The sequence below is a fragment of the Oncorhynchus mykiss genome, chromosome 22, assembly GCF_057628025.1.
Source record: "Oncorhynchus mykiss isolate SJ-2025 chromosome 22, ASM5762802v1, whole genome shotgun sequence".
NCBI classification, from domain to species: Eukaryota; Metazoa; Chordata; class Actinopteri; order Salmoniformes; family Salmonidae; genus Oncorhynchus; species Oncorhynchus mykiss.
In genome coordinates, this window is record NC_143043.1 from 35,683,170 (window position 1) to 35,704,035 (window position 20,866).

General features: G+C 41.8%; 1 protein-coding gene across 3 annotated transcripts; it reads left to right on the forward strand.

The window, feature by feature from the left end:
- The first annotated feature begins 1,925 nt into the window (after positions 1-1,925).
- LOC110501728 (WD repeat and FYVE domain-containing protein 2) lies at positions 1,926-20,376 on the forward strand. Of its 3 annotated transcripts, none has more exons than XM_036959097.2 (12): positions 1,926-2,230; positions 4,515-4,582; positions 10,538-10,611; positions 11,388-11,442; positions 11,761-11,911; positions 13,499-13,611; positions 14,369-14,495; positions 15,127-15,232; positions 15,961-16,062; positions 16,676-16,806; positions 16,925-17,033; positions 17,313-20,376. In XM_036959097.2, exons 1-12 carry the CDS (start codon positions 2,094-2,096, stop codon positions 17,340-17,342), a joined length of 1,203 nt encoding a protein of 400 aa, XP_036814992.1. In that variant the 5' UTR covers positions 1,926-2,093; the 3' UTR covers positions 17,343-20,376. The 3 variants fall into 3 exon arrangements, with proteins under 3 accessions (XP_036814992.1, XP_090072042.1, XP_090072041.1); XM_090215915.1 differs by lacking the exon at positions 1,926-2,230 and adding an exon at positions 2,922-3,111; XM_090215916.1 differs by lacking the exon at positions 10,538-10,611 and having other exon boundaries at positions 1,935-2,230.
- The last annotated feature ends 490 nt before the right edge of the window (positions 20,377-20,866 follow it).

Consider the following 20,866-nt stretch of genomic DNA (forward strand, 5'->3'; position numbering starts at 1 on the left):
CATGAATAGCAGTTACTTTTGGGTATGTCTATTTAGGGTGTCTGAGTTTAAGTATTCAGCTATGTGGTCTGATGAGAGGCCAACGTGGAAGAGACATGTTGAGCATATTGAAATTAAGTGTAGGAAGGTGCTGAACCTCATGAGGGCAGTGGCAGGATATGATTAGGGGTCGGATAGACAAACACGGTTGTATATGTACCAGGCATTGATCAGGTAATCTTTGGATTATGGGTGCTTTGCATATCAATCGGCAGTCATAACGCTACTACAGCTCCTGGATAGCATACAGTCAAGGGCTATGAGATTGTGTGTGGGTGCATTCAGGACGACACCTGTTGAGGCAGTGCAGGTAGATAGTGGGGAACTGCCACTGAGTAAAAGATGTGACAAACTTGCATTAGCGTACTGGGTGAGGTTGAAAGGGAGTTCAGAAGGACATCCTGCAGTCAAGATAACTGGGGGAATGCTGGGTGTGAGGAGTGGGTAAGCAGAGGGTGTACGGGTGGACAATCGGGCAGAAGGTGGTAGAATATGAACTGGGGGAGAGAGAGGCGGCCGGCAATTGCATTAGGGAACATTCCTCTGGCTGTTTCCGAAACCAAGTGTAATTTGGACATGATTGAGGGCAGGAGAGAATGGGGTGAGGATGTGAGACTGGGTGGAGAGACACCACATGACCAAAGGTATATGTGGACACCTGCTCATCGAACATATATTTTCAATAATATGGAGTTGGTACCCCTTTTGTTATAGAAGCAATCTTCATTCTTCTGGGAAAGCTTTCCAATAGATATTGGAACATTGCTGCGGGGGCTTGCTTCCATTCTGCCACGAGCGTTAGTGAGGTCAGGCATTGATGTTGGGCGATTTAGGCCTGACTCAGTCGGCGTTCCAATTCATCCCAAAGGTGTTCGATGGGGTTGAGGTCAGGGTTCTGTGCAGGCCAGTCAAGTTCTTCCACACAGATCTCGACAAGTATGGACCTCACTTTGTGCACGGGGCATTGTCATGCTGAAACAGGAAAGGGTCTTCCCCAAACTGTTGCAACAAAGTTGGAGGCAAAGAATTGTCTAGAATGTCATTTGTATGTTGTAGTGTTAATATTTACCTTCACTGGAATTAAGGGGCCTAGCCCAAACCATGAAAAACAGCTCCAAAACATTATTCCTCCTCCACCAAACCCAGATTAATCCGTCAGACTGCCAGATGGTGAAGCATGATTCAACACTCCAGAGAACGTGTTTCCACTGCTTCAGAGTCCAAGGGTGGCAAGCTTTGTACCACTCCAGCCGATGCTTGGCATTGCGCATGGTGATCTTAGGCTTGTGTTCGTCTGCTTGACCATGGAAACCCATTTCATGAAGCTCTCGATGAACAGTTCTTGTGCTGACATTGTTTCCAGAGGACAGATGATTTTTACATGCTTCAGCACTTGGCGGTCCCGTTCTGTGAGCTTGTGTGGCCTACAACTTTGTGTTGCTCCTAATTGTTTCTACATCACAATAACAGTACTTACAGTTCACCGGGGCAGCTCTAGGAGGGCAGAAACTGACTTGTTGGAAAGGTGGCATCCTATGACTGTGCCACTGAGCTCTTCAGTAAGGCCATTCTACTGACATTCTAGCTAAGAGTGCTGTGAGGAGAGGGGTAGATATTCGGGTCCCGCTTGGTCGCTGGATGTCAAGTCCTTGATCCGGGGAAAAGTGCTCAATCTTTGGCAAAGGGAGTGGGATGCTAGTATTAAGGGGAGGCAATTGTATTGCTTGCACTGGTCAGCAAAGGAAGAGGTGGTGTCTAGGGCTCTTTCACTTAGAGTAAGAGGAATAATGAACATAATTTAATGTAGGTTGGCCATGACTGGGCTTACACTCCAGTACAGTAGGTGGCGGTGTTTGCACCTTAACGTTGGATTCAATCTGCCAACCAATCCCAAAGAAGAACTCCGTGGTCAGCTGACTTGCAGCGTCTTTGGCTGTCACAACACACGGTATGCTGTGTTCAAAGTGCTGCTACAAAACACTTTTGCGGCTCGACTAGGGCGTTATGTTACGGATAGCCAAAACCAGCAAAGCAGCTAGGCCTATACCTCCGGAATGGCGGCAGAAATACAACCCAAACCGCAGACTCGGACTCCTGTTCTGCTCAACAAAATCGAAGCTTCCCAAGATGTTGTGAACACAGCGGTCATAATTCCAAAGGAGGACGGGGTGATCAGCGTCTCAGAGGACAGGTAGGATGATACTGTTTGAGACCATGTCAAATATGTGACCACAGTAGGTCAAATATAATATTACAGATTGTGCACTATTTATAGCAACGCAAACATGTACTGGCACTATAAGCTCCCTATCGCTACTCGTTACCGTCATCATGGTCGGCGTTAAAACGGAGACAAATTACCATCTTTTCACGCTACTAAGATACGAAGTCATTTTTGTAGCAGGTTAGGAGAGCATTTTCTCTAGCCCTAAACCAAACTATAACCTCGGTATCCTAACTGAGGAACGCGCAACTCCGTTCTTACTTCGAGACGGAGTTGAGTATTGATAACTGGTTGCGCCATTTGCTAGCAATAACAATGCGTCACCATCAGTCAATGCTTGTAAAAATGTAAATTCTGTTAACTGTTAGGCCTGCCAGTACCTACAATTGCGGTCTTTCCGCCGGGTTCTGAAATTATTACTTGTCATGACTTTTTTTCAAATATATCCACCGATTTATGAGGAAAAGGTCGGTGGTTTTATTCTCTAAAAGTATGAACCCCACAGTAGTACAGGACAAGCATAATTACAATACTTTTCAGATTTGACATTTTTACAAGTATCGACAGGTGACTCAATGTTGTTCCTAGCAAATCGCGCGACCAGATATCGATAGTCAACTCCGCCTCGATATAAGCGAACGGAGTTGAGCGTTCCTCCGCTCTCTTCTAACCTGCTGCATAAGTTCTCATAACCTGTTATGAAAAGACGCAGAGATTGAAACTCAGCAAAAAATGAAACGACCTCTCACTGTCAATTGTGTTTATTTTCAGCAAACTTAACGTGTATATATTTGTAGGAACATAACAAGATTCAACAACTGAGACATGGAACTGAACAAGTTCCAAAGGTATGTGACTGACAGAAATAGAATGTGTCCCTGAACAAAGGGTGGGGGGGGGGGGTCAAAATCAAACGTAACAGTTAGTATCTGGTGTGGCCACCAGCTGCATTAAGTACTGCAGTGCATCTCCTCATGGACTGCACCAGATTTGCCAGTTCTTGCTTTGAGATGTTACCCCACTCTTCCACCAAGGCACCTGCAAGTTCCTGGACAATTCTGGGGGGAATAGCCCTCGCCTTCACCCTCCGATCCAACAGCTCCCAGACGTGCTCAATGGGATTGAGATCCGGGCTCATCGCTGGCCATGGGAGAACACTGACATTCCTGTCTTGCGGGAAATCTAGCACAGAACAAGCAGTATGGCTGGTGGCATTGTCATGCTGGAGGGTAATGTCAGGATGAGCCTGGAGGAAGGGTATCACATTAGGGAGGAGGATGTCTTCCCTGCAACGCACAGCATTGAGATTGCCTGCAATGACAACGAGCTCAGTCTGATGACTCAGTGACACACCGCCCCAGACCATGATGGATTCTCCACGCTCATTCCTTCGACGATAAACTCGAATCCAACCATCACCCCAGGTGAGACAAAACCGCAACTCATCAGTGAAGAGCACTTTTTGCCAGATCTGTCTGGTCCAGTGACGGTGGGTTTGTGCCCATAGGTGACGTTGTTGCCGGTGATGTCTGGTGAGGACCTGCCTTATAACAGGCCTACAAGCCCCTCAGTCCAGCCTCTCTCAGCCTATTGCGGACAGTCTGAGCACTGATTGAGGGATTGTGCATTCCTGGTCTAACTCAGGCAGTTGTTGTTGCCATCCTGTACCTGTCCCGCAGGTGTGATGTTTGGATGTACCGATCCTGTGTGGTGTTCCACGTGGTCTGCCACTGCGAGGACGATCAGCTGTCTGTCCTGTCTCCCTGTTGCGCTGTCTTTTGTGTCTCAAAGTACGGCCATTTATTGCCCTGGCCACATCTGCAGTCCTCATGCCTCCTTGCTGCATGTTCACGCAGATGAGCAGGGACCCTGGGCATCTTAGTTTTGGTGTTTTTCAGAGTCAGTTGAAATGCCTCTTTAGTGCCCTAACTGTGACCTTAATTGCTTACTGTCTGTAAGCTGTTAGTGTCTTAATGACTGTTCCACAGGTGCATGTTCATGAATTTTTATGGTCCATTGAACAAGCATGGGAAACAGTGTTTAAACCCTTTACAATGAAGATCTGTGAAGTTATTTGGATTTTTACAAATTATCTTTGAAAGCAGGGACCTGAAAAAGGAAAGTTTATTTTTTTGCTGAGTTTATTATATGCAAATGTATTTTAGTCAATACCTCTCTGACATGGTGGTGCCTACGGCAGTTTGATAGTCGTGACCAATACATAACCAGAATGGCTTTATGTGACCCGCAGGACGATCCGGATATGGCTGAAGAGAGACAGTGGCCAGTACTGGCCCAGCATTTACCACACAATGCCAGGTGAGTCATCACCTCTCATGTCTTACTGGGCGATTCCACGACGGCAGGAGTGGAAATGTTTGGTATCTCTGATTGTTCTGGCAATTCTCACCTTAGAACTTCATTGGGAGGAAGAATGTTTAATATGTTTTTTACATTTGTATCCCAAACTATTTTTTGGGAAAATCATGATATTTTGCCATTTTAGGTCCTATTTTGACCTATACATGCCTCCTGTAAGACTTTATGATCCGTACAACATCTTTGTCATTATACTCCTTTATAATGTGCTCTAACACATGGAGTATGTCTAGATTAGAGGTCGACCGATTAATCGGAATGGCCTATTAATTAGGGCCGATTTCAAGTTTTCATAACAATCATAAATCTGTATTTTTGGACACCAATTTGGCCGATTTTAAATGATTTTTTTATTTAATTTTTTTACACCTTTATTTAATCTTTATTTAACTAGGCAAATCAGTTAAGAACACATTCTTATTTGCAATGACGGCCTAGGAACGGTGGGTTAACTGCCTCGTTCAGGAGCAGAACAAATTTTTACCTTGAATCCCCCGAGCTGACAATCTTGCAACCTTACAGTTAACTAGTCCAATGCTCTAACCACCTGATTACGTTGCACTCCACGAGGAGACTGCCTGTTACGCGAATGCAGTAAGCCAAGGTAAGTTGCTAGCTGGCATTGAACTTATCTTATAAAAAACAATCAATCAATCTTAATCACTAAACTACACATGGTTGATGATATTACTAGTTTATCTGATATTACTAGTTTATCTAGCGTGTCCTGCGTTGCATATAGTCGATGCGGTGCGTATCATTGCTCCAATGTGTACCTAACCATAAACATCAATGCCTTTCTTAAAATCAATACACAGAAGTATATATTTTTAAACCTGCATATTTAGCTAAAATAAATCCAGGTTAGCAGGCAATATTAACCAGAGGAAATTGTGTCATTTCTCTTGCGTTCATTGCACGCAGAGGTCAGTGTATATGCAACAGTTTGGGCCGCCTAATTTGCCAGAATTTTACATAATTATGACATAACATTGAAGGTTGTGCAATGTAACAGGAATATTTAGACTTACGGATGCCACCCGTTAGATAAAATACGGAACGGTTCCGTATTTCACTGAAAGAATAAACGTTTTGTTTTCGAGATGATAGTTTCCGGATTCGGCCATATTAATGACCTAATGCTCGTATTTCTGTGTGTTATCATGTTATAACTAAGTCTATGATTTGATAGAGCAGTCTGACTGAGCGATGGTAGGCACCAGCAGGCTTGTAAGCATTCATTCAAACAGCACTTTCGTGCGTTTGCCAGCAGCTGTTTATGACTTCAAGCCTATCAACTCCCGAGATTAGGCTGGTGATTCTAGCTACTTAGCAGGGTGCGCGCTAATAGTGTTTCAAACGTCACTCGCTCTGAGACTTGGAGTGGTTGTTCCCCTTGCTCTACATGGGTAATGCTGCTTCCAGGGTGGCTGTTGTTGATGTGTTCCTGGTTCGAGCCCAGGTAGGAGCGAGGAGAAGGAAGCTATACTGTTACACTGGCAATACCAAAGTGCCTATAAGAACATCCAATAGTCAAGGTTAATGAAATACAAATGGTATAGAGGGAAATAGTCCTATAATAACTACAACCTAAAACGTCTTACCTGGGAATATTGAAGACTTTCATATGTTCTGAGCAAGGAACTGAAACATTAGCTTTCTTACATGGCACATATTGCACTTTTACTTTCTTCTCCAACACTTTGTTTTTGCACTATTTAAACCAAATTGAACATGTTTCATTATTTATTTGAGGCTAAATTGAATTTATTGATGTATTATATTAAGTTAAAATAAGTGGTAATTCAGTATTGTTGTAATTGTCATTATTACAAATTTTAAAAATCGGCTGATTTAATCGGTATCAGCTTTTTTTGGTCCTCCAATAATCGGTATTGGCTTTGAAAAATCATAATCGATCGACCTCTAGTCTAGATTTCGAAATTCATCTTCACATTAATTTATTAAACATAACATGAATATCTCAAAAGTACCCTTTGTGATTTAGTTAATTTTAAGACGTATTGTTTGGAACAATATACAATAAAAGTATAACATTTCCAGAGTGGGCTCTCTGCTAATTCTGAAGTTTGAGCACCACCAACAATAAATGGATTCAAAGAGAATCCTCTGCTGAATGTGCAATCCTAAAAGAGGATTGTGATTGGTTAATGACCTATGGTCAATTTCTATGTATGAAATGTAAAGTAACAGAGAACCCACTGGAAATTTGATGTTTGAAGAGAATTGGTGTGGAAAAATTCTTACACATAGGGACACTCAATTTCAATCTTGAATGAGTCATTGTCAGTGCGCAGGAGAGGTTCCAACCAACTCAATGCACCAAAGTACACATGTCAATCAGGAGCTCCTCCTTGGGTAGACCCAGCAGTTGTCTGATATACGGCTATACACAGACAAGTTATATTTGCATAATTCATTAATCATTACCATTTTGTTTCATTCATGTGACCTATCAACACCTCACAAGGCTTCTCTCTAAGCTGAGAACTTGAAACTGAGATATCGTTAGTTTGTTCTCAAAACGTCTGGGCGTACTGCCAAATTGCAGCTACTGATAAGTGAGGATTTGTAAAACTCAGCCACTTGCATGAACACAGAAATTGGTTTAGAGAACAGCACATGAATAGAACAACAATATTAGTTGTAAGAAAAGCACGAACATTCAAATTCCCACTACAGTATATTGTTCCAAACCATTTCTCAGAAAATAAGCCAAATCAAAAAGGGTAGTTGAGATATTTACATTATTTTTAATGTTCAGGAAATTAATGTGAAAATATGTATTTCAGAATCTAGACCTCCAAATTTCAGAGCACACTATAAGGAGTATAATGACACCAGGATGTTGTCTGTATCATGAACCAATCACGGCTCATAGGGTTTTACAGTAGGCATGTATTGGTCTAAATAGGACCTAAAATAGAAAAACATTAAATAAATCCTCTATGGGGGAAAAATGAGTGGTGGAAAAACAATTGGAACCGTTCCCAGGTTATGAGTATTATGACTCGTACTGTGGTACTCTATGGCCACTTTTATCACGATTTTCTCAAAAATTGTTTGTGCTACAAATGTAAAAACCATCTTAGTCATACTTCCTACCAGTGAAGTTTGTGATAATTGCTAGAACAATCTGAGATACCAAAATATCTTAGGGTTACTCTGGCATGGATTTGCCCTACTTATAAAAAATGATTGGTCGCGTACACATATTTTGCAGATGTTATCGCTGGTTTAGCAAAATGCTTATAACTAGTTAGGCACCTAGCTATTCCATTGGCCTCATTTTGTCAACAGCTCTTCTGCCTGTGTGGTTTTAACGTCTGTTCCAGTTTGAATGAGTTAAACAACCATTTAGTCTATATTTCAGTTTGACCCAATGTTTTAAAGGTCCAATTGCAGCCATTTGTATCTCTATCAGCGCTAGCTAGCTGCGCCACCAGAGACTCTGGGTTCGCGCCCAGGCTCTGTCACAGGCGGCCGCGACCGGGAGGTCCATTGCGACGAGACAAGATAGTAATTACTAACAATTGGATACCACGAAATTGGGGAAAAAAGGGGTTAAAAAATATTTTAAAAAGAATAATTTCTGAGTAACAATTAAGTACCTTAATTCAATTAAAATAGTCAAAATACAGCTTCAGTGTTGGCAGAACAAAACTAGCTGTTATTGACAGAGGTTTGGAACACTCTTATTGTCTATTAACTAATGTACTGTCTGGGGATGTCACCAGTAGAACTGGGCGATATGGACAAAAATCCATATCAAGTTAAATTGACTGAATATCACTGATACATTTAACAATAAGTTTATACCATGTGCAACATTTTTTTTTTTTTTACATTTTTTTATATTACCCTTAACTACTGCATTGAATGATGTAGCTGTTAATGGGACAATTGATAATCACCCATATTAGCAAACTTCTTTCATTTCGAGCTTCACATATCTTTAGTAGGGCCCTGTAGGTTATTTATCATAATGAACAATATCAGCAAAATGTCCATGATACAGTGCATTTGGAAAGTATTCAGACCCCTTGACTTTTTCCACATTTTGTTACGTTACATCCTTATTCTAAAATGTATTACATTGTTTTTTCCCCGTCATCAACTACATACAATACCCCATAATGACAAAGCAAAAAGTATTTAAAAAAATGTTGCATCTAAACTGAAATGACATTTACATAAGTATTCAGACCATTTACTCAGTACTTTGTTGAAGCACCTTTGGCAGTGATTACAGCCTTGAGTCTTCTTGGGTATGACGTAACAAGCTTGGCACACCTGTATTTGGGGAGTTTCTCTCATTCTTCTCTGCAGATCCTCTCAAGCTCTGTCAGATTGGATGGGGAGCGTCACTGCACAGCTATTTTCAGGTCTCTCCAGAGACGTTTGATCGGGTTCGAGTCCGGGCTCTGGCTGGGCTACTCAAGGACATTCAGAGAAATGTCCTGAAGCCACTCCTGCATTATCTTGACAGTGTGCTTAGGGTCATTGTCCTGTTGGAAGGTGAACCTTCACCCCAGTCTTGAGGTCTTGAGCACTCTGAAGCAGGTTTTATTCAAGGATCTCTACTTTGCTCTGTTCATCTTTCCCTCGATCCTGACTAGTCTCCCATTCCCTGCCGCTGAAAAACATCCCCACAGCATGATGCTGCCATCACCATACTTCACCGTAGGGATGGAAGGTTCTCCCACCTCCACAGATTATTGGTCACCTCCCTGACCAAGGCCCTTCTCCCCCGATCTTCTTCCATTTAGTAATGGAGGCCACTATGTTCTTGGGAACCTTCAATGCTGCAGAAATGTTTTGGTACCCTTCCCCAGATCTGTGCCTCGACACAATCCTGTCTCGGAGCTCTACGGACAATTACTTCGACCTCATTCATGGCTTGGTGTTTGCTCTGACATGCACTGTGAACTGTGGGACCTTATATAGACAGGTGTGTGTGTGCTTTTCCAAATCATGTCCATTCAATTGAATTTACCACAGGTTGACTCCAATCCAGTTGTGGAAACATCTCAAGAGTGATATATGGAAGCAGAATGCACCTGAGCTCAATTACGCGTCACATAGCAAAAGGTTCTGAATACTAATGTAAATAAGCTATTTGTTTTTTAAATTTGTAATACACATTTGCAAAACATTTCTACAAACCTGTTTTCGCTTTGTCATTAGGGTTAGATTGAGGATTTAAAAAAAAAAATTATACATTCGAGAGTAAGCCTAACAATGTAGAAAGTCGAGGGGTCTGAATACTTTCTGAAGTTTCTAGTTTGGACGTTGTCAATCATTTTCGGTTTATTGTCCTAGCTCTAGTCACCAGCTAGGCCTAAACTCAATCTCGGCTAAACTCCATCTCACCAAAACAGGCTAACATTTCAAACAGCTCTTACACTAATTGTCCATTATCATATTGTTCACAATTTCACAGTATTAGGCTATTCCAACCTCCATAGTGTGGAAATGTATAAAACACAGGAAAATCACTTGACTGCACTGGGCCTTAAATGACTAATTGGTGCATTGTGCCTGGCAGGCTTAAGTTTTTTTAAATGCATTCCAAATTGGGATTCCTAGAGATAAGCCTATGCATGTGCCTGTCTGGAAAGTCTGTCTTAAGTTATTCAGGAAGTCACCACCCTCTTCAGTTCCATTTCCTAAAGTGTACTGCAAGTAATCATCTTCATTTTGACATGTTCCCTACTTGTTTTTTCTTTCTGCATGTTGTGCAATCACTGAAATTCCATCATGTAGTCACCAGCCCAGTCAGTGATTTCCCCCTCAATGCACATGGCACTGGAGAGAGGAGACACCCCACACTTGTATGGGCGTTTTCTTAGTTTAGTTCCTTTCTCTTCCTAGATTCCTGCTCCTGTATGTCCTTTAACCCAGAGACCAGGAGGCTGTCTATGGGGATGGAGAATGGAATCATCTCCGTAAGTGACTGTTTCTGTTCTCTAAGATACTCATGATTGGGGCGGCAGGGTAGCCTAGTGGTTAGAGCGTTGGACTAGTAACCGAAAGGTTGCAAGTTCGAATCTCCTAACTGACAAGGAGGTCTGTCGTTCTGCCCCTGAACAGGCAGTTAACCCACTGTTCCTAGGTCGTCATTGAAAATAAGAATTTGTTCTTAACTGACTTGCCTAGTAAAATAAAGGTAAAATAAAAAATGTAAAAAATTGGGCGTCATACTTTTATACCAAGCATCCAGCCTTATCCCCCAGTCAAGCCTGATACACATACTAAAACTCGTACCCCAGGGCCAGATTGGGGTCTGGTTGTGTTGGTTCAAGTCATGATTTCATGTTTAACATTTAGCGGGTCACTAAGTAGCTAGCTACTGTCTCTTGCTCTCGCGCTCTTTTGCACTGAGTCTTTGCTTCTCCATACAACAGCACTGATCAATACTGCCAGAGGGGTTGCATCTCTGAGTAACCTAATCTTCTGCGTGATTGGCTAAGTAGTTAGGTGGATCAATCAACACATGGATACTAAATATGTCTATCTACAGGAAGTGTAGACCTGGGTTTCCTTATGGGATTCATAGCCTAAAACTAACATGGATATACTTTGCTAAACCTAAGCTCTTCCTTTTGAGTCAGAAGGTAATTCCAAGCGTTGTGTAATTTTGACCTAAAAGTATGCCCATATCAAAGAAATACTATGCTTTCTCTTGGGAAAACCAGTGAGTGACATACTTCCTGTGTTTCAGGAGTTCATCCTGTCAGAAGACTACAACAAGATGACCCCGGCACAGACCTATCAGGGTGAGATGGGAAGTGTGGCCACAGGCTGTGTTCTTTGTGTGACTCAGCTGACTCTGGTCAATGGCAGGAAGGGATGAAACATGGCAAAATAATGGATTTTTTTCTATTCATGGCGCTTTGGTTGGTTTTAGCTACAAAGCCTCTGAAAGCAATGTACAACTATTGAGCTTGCTGCCAACTGCTCTACTGTACGACTGCCATCTTGTCTGTTTTTATCCATTTTAAAGGATGCAAAGAACACCAATCCGTCTACTTTTTTTGTACATTATATGACCAGTATTTTTTGTTTATCATGACATTGTGTGTGTTCTGTATCAGCCCACCAGGGCAGAGTGACAGTGGTGCTGTTTGTATTGGAGATGGAGTGGGTCCTCAGTACAGGACAGGACAAGAACTTCACCTGGCACTGCTCTGAGAGTGGAACACAGCTGGGGTTATACCGCACCACCGCCTGGGTCTCTGGACTGCAGTATCCTTCATCTTTTACAAACCACATTCCTCTATTCATTCCATTCCATTCACATGCTGTTGCTGATTGGGGAAAACAAATCACTACAGTTACATATCGCAATATTATTTTGGGATGATATTTGATTCCAAGTATCAATTTGTAAAAAATTAAGATTTCAAATAATATGCTACTGTAGGTAGCGTTGGCTATTTTTCATCCTATAACTTTTGTTCTCCATCTTCTTTTTAAATACTGAGCCAACATGTTTTCAGTACTTTTACTTCCCTGACTGATCAAAACTAGTTTTCTCATGCTGTCTTGTCTCTCAGCAGAAGACATATAGTGAGCAAAATGTTTGAGACATTAAATCGCAATATCAAATCATAAGAATCGCAATACATATTGTATTGGCACCTAAGTATCGTGATAATATTGTATTGTGAGGTAATTCCCAGCTCTAGTTGCTATGTAGCAAATATCTTAACAAGAACTACCTGTGTGTGAAGTCCAAAGCCACAGACAACATTTCAAGTGGTAACAGCGCACTCGACTGGGTCTCCTTCACCTCAAACAAGTATATATTTGAGGCGTTATGGGAGGATGTGGCCCTCTTGCGCTTTCTCCTACGATGCAGTAGACCAGAGGGAGCCAGGTAAGCGTCCCAGTAGCTTTTCTTAATTGGGAACGCTAACGATAGCCTTCAGTCATGTTGCCCAAGGCAATGTTCCGGGAGATTTCCGTAATGGCAAGATAAAAGGTCTGGGTCCACTCTGCTGTGGTGGGCTCTCGATATCAACTAGCTCTGTGAGGTCTTGAGACTGACTTATGCTTCAAAGACCGGGATAAACAATTCCAATGTTAAGTACAACAACAACAAAAAATCTGATTTCTTCGTGGCATTCATATGGCAACCATTTTGTTTGTTTTGGTTTTGTATACCTTTTTACAAACCCAGAGAAGTCATTATTACATTTGCACACACTGTACATAGATTTTTCTATTGTTATTGACTGTCCGTTTGTTTATTCCATGTGTAACTCTGTTGTTTTTGTCGCACTGCAACTGGCCTAACTGGTTAAATAAAGGTGAAATAATTTGTATTATATTTTTTATGTTATTCAAAATTCTTGAAATGAACTACTTGGAATGTGTTTATTTAGTATTTCATCCAGCAAATGTTTCTAAACAACCACGGTTCTGAGTTGACCTGGGATCAGATTAGTACAGGAACCCTTTTCAGGAGGAGAAATGTGTGTTCTGAGAAGGTTTGTCTTATTGTTTTCTCTCTTTTGATTGATTTTATTTATCATTTTGGCCTCTCACTGAAAGGTCTCTTGAGTTCAGAGACTAAATACGTATGATTTTGTAGCTAATGAACAGTTAACTGTGGTAAGTTTTATCTGATGTGGGTTGTTTTTGTTGGAAATGTAAGAGGTGTAGGGCAGTCAGTCCTTCACTGAATAGAATGAACCACATACGAGTAGGTTTCAACCAGGAAACACTGATTGAATAGAATAAATACAGTGTGTGCAAATCCGTGAAGTTGCTCCGACGCAAACAGTTCAGTTAAACGATCATTGGCATCCTTGACCCTGCCCCTCCCAGGTTCGACGTGGAGACGAGGCACGCCTTTGTGGGCGACTACTCTGGTCAGGTGACCATCCTCAAGCTGGAGCTGGACAGCTGTAGTCTGGTCACCACCTTCAAAGGACACACCGGTATTACTACTACACCCCATGTTGCAAAACAACACTCGTCCCCTAACCCCTAGTACCCCATCCTCCCCCAGCCTTGAAACACCACCATTTGGGACTCCTTCATTGGTTTCAATACACAGAGGAAGCAAATTAAAGCCCCTAAATATTTGAAAGAAAGCACACATACTATTTTAAACCTTTGGAGATTTTCTAAATCGGTCTACTACCCACTTTTTATTTCCATGTTTTCACCCTAACTGACCGTCCCTCATGTCCACTCGGGCCACCTGCCAGCAGGGCTAGAGGTAGTGTGGGACATTGTATACTCCAGAGGACTACCCTCACAGCTATTTAGAAACCCTCTGTTCTGATCTGGGGTCAGTTGTTTTAGCACTCTCACATCTCCTACTTCCTATATTTACAGAAGAGCTTGTGACTGACAATGCTGCTGACAGCACCACTATTCCAGGCCTATCTGTTATCAGTGGGGTTACACATGTTTGTCATTATGCAAATATCTGCCGGTGAAAAGCACTGGAACATATTTCTCTTTGAATTAGACACAAAAGGGTGCTCAAGATGGATGAATTGTGGTTCATTAAAAGCAAAAGACTTGGCAGTTATTGAGAGGTTAGTTAATTTCAACTTGAATTTGCTTTTGTCCACTTTCTAATAATTGAGACCTTTTAGTTTCTTGTTTTTGTTCCACTTGACCAGGTCAAGTTTAAGATCCAGTGATGAGCTGAGGAATGTGTGTGTTGTGTTCTGCTGTCTTTAGGCAATGTGACAGCTCTGTGTTGGGACCCGGTCCAGAGAGTGTTGTTCTCCGGCAGCGCCGATCACTCCATCATCATGTGGGACATCGGGGGAGGCAAAGGCACCGCTATTGAACTTCAGGGACACAAGTAAGATTCACACACTGAACCTCAATAGAGTCCTCCAATACAGTCTTCAAATGTAGTCTCCATTGTAGTATAAAAACCCCATTATAAACTGCTTGTTTCGAGTCCTGAATTCTGATTGGCTGACAGCTGTGGTATATCAGACCGTATAAAGGGGGGGAGGGGAAAAGCAACTGTAATTGACAGAGGTTTGGAACACTTATTAGTTTATTAATTAATGATGTGATGTCACCAGGCAGGCCAAAATCCATCCCACCAAAATAGGTGGAAATTTCAGGCGGTCTTTTCAAACAGCTCTTAACACGAAAAGGGCTTTATCATAATTTTCACAATTTCACAGTATTATACCAACCTCATAGTGTGGAAATGTTCTATAAAACCACAGGATAATCACATCTGACTGCACCTGGGCCTTTAATCAATATGATAGTCTTAGAAACTGTTGAAATGTCCTTGGTAGTCTCCTTTAGGGCGCTTCATTATCCATAACTCCTGGATGTTTCACGGTCAGTTATGTTTTTGGGAGCGTTTGAAAGTGACTTATGTCACACCCAAGGATGTCATTCCGGTGGTGGGGGGAATCTACACTATTTCTGTACCACATTCTCTTTACGTGTGTGTGTTAACAATGCAGTGAGAAGGTCCAGGGCCTATGCTACGCGCCACATACACGTCAGCTGATCTCCTGCAGCTCAGATGGAGGCATCGTCATCTGGAACATGGACGTGACCAGACAGGAGGTGAGGGAGGGATGAACTGATAAAGATGGAGGATGGATCAGAAGGAGGGAGGAAGACTAAACCTCAAGGCTGTGAGACGTGTGTGTGTGTGTGAAGTAGACCGGTTGAGTTCCTGGCACATATTGTCACCAGAGGGGGTTCGAAGGTTCACACACACCCCACAGACTTAAGCAACTTGGATGCAAAGGACTTTCAGGGAGAGAGTGGGTGAGGGAAGGAGAATGAATGTGCTATGGAGCTAAATCTGCAGTGAGGCCTGAGTGTTGGGCAGGGCTGTGTATAGGATTAGCTGGAGCACAGGGCCGGGTTGTGTCACTCAGACATAAGCACACCTTTCTTCCGTAGAATCTGTCTAGCCCTAGATATGGGCCAGTCACAGCTCTGTGAGTGCATTGTCACCTCTGTCATTGACAGCATGGTATGGCAGAGTGCTTTGTCTGGCTGTTTCTGTCACCATGGAGGGATACCTGAAATGTGAACACGTACAGAGAGAGAATGACAAACTCTGAATGAAATTCAGAATGGTAATGTACTGAATGCAAATGAGTGTTCAGTGTAGACTACCTGTGGCTCTGACTGGTTCTTTCTCTCACTTACGTTATACCTAACCACTTAATCTGGGTTAGTTTCCTTTTAAAGCTCCTGGTGGTTAAAAGTAGGATTTAGTAAGGAAAATCTGACTAGAGTAGTATTTAGAGTCTGTATTTAACCTGTCTGTGTTCCCTCAGACCCCAGAGTGGCTGGACAGTGATTCGTGTCAGAAGTGTGAGCAGCCATTCTTCTGGAACTTCAAACAGATGTGGGACAGTAAGAAAATCGGCCTGCGACAGGTACAGTGGGCACCATACTGTCACTGTGGGATGTAGTTCACATATTGTCCACAAGAGGGCAGGAGAAAAACGTAAATGTTCCTATAAACTGGCTCGGTCACAAACAATGCTCGCTCTTCAATGGAGCAGAAGTTTGTGTTGTTTTTCTAGGTGGCTAGATAGCTCGCAACAGTGACAAGAAGCTGCCATGGGGAATCATGGCTCGTTTAATCTTGTTCTTGATACCATGTCTTGTTTTGACTGATGTACTCTTGTCTGCTAATTTGGCCAAAATGTGATGTAGGTGAGAGACAAGGGCTCATTGTGCAAATGTATTTATGTTTTCAATAAACATTGGAGACAAAATGGCCAACCCTGCCTGTTTGCCCCATAATTGTTTTCACGCATCAGTTTTGTTGCTAAACAACCAAATTGTATTTGTCACATGCACCAAATACTACAGGTGTAGACTTTACAGTGAACCCCTCTATGGCAGTGTGAAATGCAGAAACATAGACCTGGTGTGGCCTCTGCTGTTTGTGACTACATGTGTGAGGGCAAGTGAGATATATTCACATTGGCCTTATCTGTAGGCTGAACCCAAGGCTCAATGTCTCCTGTCTCCTCTCCCCAGCACCACTGCAGGAAGTGTGGGCAGGCAGTGTGTGGGAAGTGCTCGGCCAAGCGCTCCACCATCCCTCTCATGGGCTTCGAGTTTGAGGTGCGGGTGTGTGACAGCTGCCACGAGTCCATCACAGACGAGGAGTGAGTAACATGCATGCACAAAAAAGCCTTAAATATCATCCTCTGGTCATCACATATTATCCTATACTTTAATTCCCATGGTGATAACACTATTTTGCCCCCTCCCCATGTCTTACAGCCGGGCGCCCACGGCGACATTCCATGACAGCAAACACAGCATAGTTTACATGCACTACGAGCCTACCATGGGCTGGCTACTGACCTCTGGGGCAGACAAGGTCGTCAAGGTGAGACAAACACGATGTCTCTTAAGGCAGCGTTTAGATAGGCAGCCCAATTCTGATCTTTTTTCCACTAACTGGTCTTTTGACCAATCACAGATCTTTTCACATCAGATATTTTTCAGAGTTGAGCTGATTGAGGGAAGACCAATTAGTGAGAAAAATATCAGTTGGATTTGCAGCCTAATACAGGAATAGGAGGCATTGATACAATGACCATTTAATGATATCCACATATGAAGGAGGCATTGTTTTTTTTATACACCTTTATGTTTGTGTCAACAGCTCTGGGACATGACTCCAGTGGTGTCCTGAAGGTCATTGTTGATGGAGCATCATGGAGCTCCATCCACCTATCAGGTGAGAGCTTACCGGTGGCCGTCATCCTGAGAGGAGGTGGTAATGTCCACAAGAACAACCACCACAACAATAGTAACATCCACAGAACCTAGAAACACCAGGCCTTTCTTGCCTGCCCTTGTCCCTCTTGGTGACTAAATGTTCTGATGAAGAGCTGTACTCTGGCTCCCGATATGGATGGAAAGATTTGGAATAGAGACGCCTTGAAGAGGACGAAGGTATGCGTGCTGTATCAGGACTATGAAAGAGCATTTTTTTGTTAGTTTTATGGATCCCCCTTACCAACAGTAGGTCACTCTGGAACAACATTTGGAACTTCAACTAAAATGTTATTGTGCATATATAATTCCCTATATTCTTTGGTTTATTATATTTAAAACAATGGATCCATAGTAAAATGAACTCCGTGTAGGCTACCTGCTGAACAACACATACAGCTAGTCGGGCAAATAAAAATATTATATTTAAGTGCCTTCCTCATATCATATTGCAGCTCTCACTATGGCAAACAGAGCATGAAAAAAAGTAGGTGAAAAAATTAAAATAAAATTATAAAAAAATGTACTGGGGTTATATGAATATCAGTGAGATATGTAACCTGGAGTATGTACAGTACCAAGATGGAATACTCTAATATAATCACAACTTAAGAAGGTCCCAAAGTTGACCTCTTATAACTCATCCTGTTTTGATTGGCTCTTTGCTTGTTAGCTGCTGTACATAGAAGCAGCAGGTGGAGGGTAGAATAGCCCTGTTTCTGGGTGGACCCTGTTTCAGTTGAGGTGTCAGAAGAGTTCATAGCCTACAGATAACTGCCAAAATAAAGGAACCACCAACATTGTCTTAATAGGGCATTGGGCCAACAAGCTGCCAGAACAGCTTCAATGCGCCTTGGCGTAAATTCTAAGTCTCTGGAACTCTTTCGGAGGGAAGTGTCACAATTCTTCCACAGGACATCTGTAATTTGGTGTTTTGTTGATGGTGGTTGAAAAGGCTGTCTCAGGCGCCACTCCAGTGTTCAATTGGGTTGAGATGTGGTGACTGAGACACACAGTTTAAATCGCCTATGCTCAATTGAGACCCACCTTTCAAATTCACTAAGATTTCTTCTAACCATGCTAGCCAAAATAATTGGGCAACTGGGCATTTTTGTACATGACCCTAAGCATGATGGGATGTTAATTGCTTAATTATTTATTTATTTTATTTTACCTTTATTCTAAATTCTTATTTTCAATGATGGTGGGTTAACTGCCTGCTCAGGGGCAGAACGACAGATTTGTACCTTGTCAGCTGGGGGATTTGAACTTGCAACCTTTTGGTTACTAGTCCAACGCTCTAACCACTAGGCTACCCTGCCACCCCAAATTAACTCGGGAACCACATCTGGGTGGAAGCACCTGCATTCAATATACTTTGTATCCCTCATTTACTCAATTGTTTCCATTTACTTTGGCAGTCACCTAGCTTATAGGCTCTCCTGTAGTCATACATACACACGACTGGTGAACAAGTCTACATGTGGTATCTCACTGTCGGGTAACGGTTGACGACCACAGATGTAGGAGACGTGGAGAAAGACATTTCATTCTTTAGTAAAAAATTTTCAAATTAATATTGATTTGCTAACTGAAGTTCTTGATTAGGCTTGCCAATTGAAATGATAAATTGTAAAGAACAAGTTAATTCCAATCATATTTTTATGATTTATTTTGACTCTATTGTAGAGTTGTTATTGAAATGTCACCTACGACTCTTTGGACTTTGGTGGTGGACCAAAACATTATTCACCACGTGTCATCTCTAGTTTCTTTGCACTTCAGTTGTTACGGTTTGATTTCTAAGAGAACAAAATCATAGCTAAGCACTTTTTGTCCAATGCATACACTTGCAATATGTTGTTATCTACAAATGACATATGGTTGAAGTCTGAAAATATTAGATTTTTCTATTGCGTACGTATAACAGACTGGTGATATGTTAGTGGCTGTGTGTCAAATGTATTTGTGTTATGAGTTTATTTATTGCTGTGTGTTACTGGTGCCTCAAAGCTAGACATCTCTCATGTAGCCTACTACACCACACGTGTAAAGTGCATTCTCAAATTGTATTGATGGTTATTATGGATATAATATAGTTCAAGTTAAGTTCAATCACTGGATTTGCTTTTGGATTTGTTTTTAGACAGAACCACGATTGTAAAACAACAATCTGTCTGCATGTTGATATTTGGGATATAAAACCTAATTACCCATTGTCATTTTTCACAAGTACTAGCATGTTATTTTAATAATCAGCCACACATCTTGGGCCTAGGCTAATGCATATCTACTGGTGGAGAATGGCTCTCAGGCTCTAGTGCTATTTACAGTAGTAGTCAATCACTGGATTGAATAATTATACTATCCCTATTCGTGTCCTCATTTAATGCCCTCTGTACAGTAAAGAACAATATCTGTTATCATTGTTGGCGGTAAAAATGTGTGTTCCATGCTGATTCATACAGCAATACTGATTTACATTATCTGAATGACTGCCCTACGATTTGAAATACCTTGATGATAATATTATTAGGTGTGTTTTGTAGCCTGGATACCAGTCTGTTTTTCTGCTTATGTCAATGTTTTGTCATTGGCAACAGTGTTGTTAATACAGGAGCTGTTTTGATCCCAGGCTAGTGCTTCTGTGTGGTGTTGTATGATGCTCACATGTAGCTGCTGTACTGTGTGTGACTCCTTGATCCTGCTTTGTGGCATTCCCCTCAGGTCTTGATGTGCGTGGTGTGTCCAAGCAGCAGATTAATGAAGATCATTAGTCCTATAGGAGTATCATTACTGCATGTCTCATCTTGGATCAAAAGCTGATCTGGGTACAGGTCATCCTGAGTAGAGATGTGTACATATCATTCCATAATTACAGTTCCTCTTGTTGTCTTGCTGCTGATGTACTCATGTTTGTATTTGATTAAATTGATATGAGGTGACTGAAAGACAGGATGTCTCTTTTTCATGTGAATGCTTGTGCTTTTGTTTCCATGTAGATATTCAGCTGGTGGTGTTCAGCTCATCAGTTCTCCCCATTGATCAATATCTCTATTTAAACAGGTTTAGCATCATCCTTAACCCTATCAGAGAAAATGTGAAAAGTTATCAAATCAAAGTTTATTTGTCACGTACGCCAAAAACAACAGGTGTAGTAGACCTTACAGTGAAATGCTTACTTAAAGGCTCTAAACAATAGTGCAAAAAAAAAGGTGTGTGTGTGTAGGTAAGTAAAGAAATAAAAACAGTAAAAACACCATTTTGATAACAGTAGCAAGGCTATATACAGACACCAGTTAATCAGGCTGATTGAGGAAGTATGTACATGTAGGTATGGTTAGTGACTATACATATATGATGATCAGAGAGTAGCAGTAGTGTAAAAAGAGGGGTTGGCGGGTGGTGGGACACAATGCATATAGCCCAGTTAGCCAATGT